The sequence below is a fragment of the Teleopsis dalmanni genome, unplaced genomic scaffold (genome assembly GCF_002237135.1).
Source record: "Teleopsis dalmanni isolate 2A unplaced genomic scaffold, ASM223713v2 unscaffolded_contig_3372, whole genome shotgun sequence".
In the NCBI taxonomy this organism is placed as follows: domain Eukaryota; kingdom Metazoa; phylum Arthropoda; class Insecta; order Diptera; family Diopsidae; genus Teleopsis; species Teleopsis dalmanni.
The window spans coordinates 1-3447 of record NW_024034754.1 but is presented as its reverse complement, the minus strand read 5'-3'; the positions used below and the strand labels follow the sequence as shown (position 1 = coordinate 3447).

The 3447-nt window shown below is 29.3% G+C and overlaps 1 protein-coding gene across 1 annotated transcript; it reads right to left on the bottom strand.

Annotated features, from left to right (window-relative positions):
* Window positions 1–444: 444 nt before the first annotated feature.
* Window positions 445–3304, bottom strand: LOC119665058 (palmitoyltransferase ZDHHC3-like). Its single transcript, XM_038074377.1, has 3 exons — window positions 2884–3304; window positions 2384–2818; window positions 445–843 (listed from the first exon to the last, which is right to left on the bottom strand). The coding sequence occupies exons 1-3, from the start codon at window positions 2994–2996 to the stop codon at window positions 573–575; spliced, it is 819 nt and encodes a 272-aa protein (XP_037930305.1). The 5' UTR covers window positions 2997–3304; the 3' UTR covers window positions 445–572.
* Window positions 3305–3447: the final 143 nt, after the last annotated feature.

The window sequence follows — 3447 nt, the reverse complement described above, 5'->3', positions numbered from 1 at the left end:
CAAATAAAGATCTCATTTGTTGATATTATATATGCTTTTGATTTAGTTTACATACCTTAAAATTATAATTGCTTACAATTTAAATGCAAAATGTATCTCTCACACAAACAGATTATGTGACAGCTTTTAAGGAAAGTTGAAGCATATAAGCTTTAATTGTTCACGTATAATCAGAAATATATTTTAAATTAAATTAAGCAGTCTGTAAGGTTTTCACTTGATAGAGTAATTCAAAAACAAAGCTTTTATGCTCAACAGTTTACTTAATATCTAATGAGAATTTGCGAGCGACTTAAATTCAAATGTATAAAATCATTTGCAATATATAAAACGATAGTTCAAAGTTTAGCTATGCACCATTCAGATGTTACCGCCTTGTAACAAACAATAAAAATGTAACAAATATATTAATTGAAAAATTTTAACTAAAATACCACATAGACCTGATACTGTACTTATACTTGTAATTTGTTAATTATTTTAATACATATGTATAGATATATATATACATATATTGATATATATATACATATTTAAAGAGTCACCTGACTTGGTTTATACACTCGATCGGCTTAAACATCGTAACTAAGCAGTGGCGTGTCGTGATAACGTGCTGATGTATTGAAACTGGTACATGGTAGCAGCCAACATATCGGATGACCTCGACCGAAAACATCCGCCAGCAGAAGAAATTTACGTCGATTAGAACGATATGGTCCTTTTTGTTGTACTGCCTCAACCGCAGTTTCGTCATATAATATGGCATGCATTTGATCAACCATAATTGCTAGAACGAACAAACCAAATAGCGCCGACTCTAAAAGTAGTACAACGCTGTGTAGCCTACAAAAAAGTAAATTCATTAATAATTTTTTTAATATAAAAAATAATAATAATTAAATAACTAAATGCAACTTCATTAAAAATAATTTTACATTTTTAACAAAAAATATAATTGGAGATTAAGATAGATCACTATCAAAAACAAAAATTAAATACAATAAAAAATAAATAAAAATTAAAAAAAAAACTTTTAAGAAATAAAACGAAAAAAAAAACAAAAAAAAGTAAATACAAAACAAAATAAATACAAAAAAGTAAATACCCAAAAAAATAATTACAACAAAAAAATACAAAAACAATATATATACAAAATTAAAAACTATAAATACACAAGAAAAATAAATACAAAAAACAATAAATAAAAATTTAAAAAAAACTTTTAAGAAATAAAACGAAAAAAAAAGTAAATACAGAACAAAATAAATACAAGAAAAAAAAACAAAAAAAAAAATAAATACAAAAGTAAATTCAGATAATACACAACTCTCTCAAAAAAAATAATACCAAAAAACATATGTATACAAAAAAAAATAAATACAAAACAAAAATAAAACAAATACAAAACAAAAAAAAAAAACAAATACAAAACAAAATAAACAAAATTGTTCTTTGTCGCAGTTATTTAAAATGTTCTTTCCGGACACAAGCAGATCAGGCGAATACATGGGTTAAAATGTGAATAGATATAGGTTGTATGCAAGGGAAGAGGAGTATCTAAGAGTGAAAATGGATTGAGGGCTGATGGATAGAGGAATTTAAATTGAAGTCAACCAGGATCAAGGCGGAAAATATATATACGATCTATATATGCAGACCGTTCCTTTCCGTTTATATAGATATACATTAATAATAACTTATATTCACATCCGTACAATCATTTTAAATAAATCATTTTAAGTAATATTGCTGCAATTTTAAATGTTTGTTTAGTTTTTTCAAATTCTCTAGGTTTTCATTTTAATGCCTGAATTAACTCTTCACTAAAGCTGTCTGCATATTTTTAACTTAAAAGTGTTTAAAAATACGCATTTGCATCACGCGATGTATTATGGACAGGGTCTCAAAGGAGCTCTAAATACTCTAAAGTGTTTTTTTTTATAAAAAGCATACAACGTTAATGTTTTGCCGGATTTTACTTATAAAACAAACTTTTTGCTGTACAGAAGATTAATTAGAAAATAGAAAATGATTAAATCATTCGCAGTAAGTTTTAAGTCTTAATTATAATAATAATTGAGACTCACTGATGAATATTTTTTATAAATGCAAATCAAAATAAAACTAACAAATTTTATTCCCAAAAAAATTACACGCAAAATTTTTTTTACACGAATCTCTACGCGAAAATGTACAGCATGCACAAAAAAGTCCCGTTAAATAGCGTCGTATTTGGCGCTAGAGTCATCGATAACACCCGCTTCGATAAATTTGCATATAAGAAAAAATTTTATGTAGGAAAGCAAAAAATAGAAGCTAAAAATTCCTCAAAAAACTATGAAATCTGCTATTCTGGTATAAAACAGTTATTCGACATACTTACATTCTTGTTTGGGATTCAATCACATTTGCGTTACATTCCTCACAAGGATATATCCAGGACCCGACAACGAGCGCCGCCGAGTACAATGATAAGAGACCAACATAAACTAGAAATTGCAGAAAGAATTTCTGGTTGCGCTCACCCACACAATTATTTATCCATGGACAATGATGATCCATGCGTCGTATGCACCTTTTGCAAATCCTGCAATGATGCGCACGTGGTGGTCTATAGGTTTCACAACGTGTGCATACAGTCCATTCATTATGTCCATTTGCACCATTATTTTTACCAGTAGTATGCAGGTCCGAGAAGTCTAAGCGATTTGCAGGCAATGGTACTGTGCCAGGGTCCGAAAGAACTGCCTTGAGGTGTGACATACTCAACAGGAAAACGACTGTGTTGAATAGCACAACATGCAATGGCGCCCATATACTAATTGGAGAAAAAATTGCATTAACCAACATAATTATGGAAGTAATATTCTAATAAGAAAATACCTGGCCTGCATTGTCTGCATAATAATCCATCGCATTACAACATAGTCCGCATAGAAAACCGCACCGTAGGTAATAATAAGGCATACAATGCCGCACGGATCGCGCACAAACATGATTAATTCACTTTAAAAAAAATTAACAGTTAACAGTTAGTTTCTAGGAATGGTGATATTTGCGGCGTCAGTTCTGTACAAATTTTGACAAACAAAAGAAAATAATTTCAACATATCACATTCACCATAACTGACATATATATCTTTGTACTTTTAAATTTAATTTAATTTGATTTGAATTACATATAACATGAATTTTAATGTTTTCTCAAAATGTTCTTTATTTATGAAACCCGCAACACTCCACTACCACCTTCACACCTAGCATGATAGCTTACGAATGTCTTTGATAATTATTTGTCAGATATGTCATAAACTGACAAACAGAAATAAGTGTTGTAAAATGATAATTTCTTTGTAAGCATACTATGTCACAATCTATGGTCGTGTGCGAGTTAGGCTAAGTTGCGTTCTAAATGAGGGAAATTCTAAGTTGTGTCGATAATGTATT

What these genes read in the sequence shown, in the direction of transcription:
- LOC119665058 (XM_038074377.1), bottom strand. Translation starts at nt 2,996, where the DNA reads ATGTTTGTGCGCGATCCGTGCGGCATTGTATGCCTTATTATTACCTAC. An exon ending in ATGCAGACAATGCAGGCCAG is followed by an intron (nt 2,819 to 2,883) that starts GTATTTTCTTAT and finishes TTCTCCAATTAG; the next exon opens with TATATGGGCGCCATTGCATG. An exon ending in ATTGAATCCCAAACAAGAAT is followed by an intron (nt 844 to 2,383) that starts GTAAGTATGTCG and finishes ACTTTTTTGTAG; the next exon opens with GCTACACAGCGTTGTACTAC.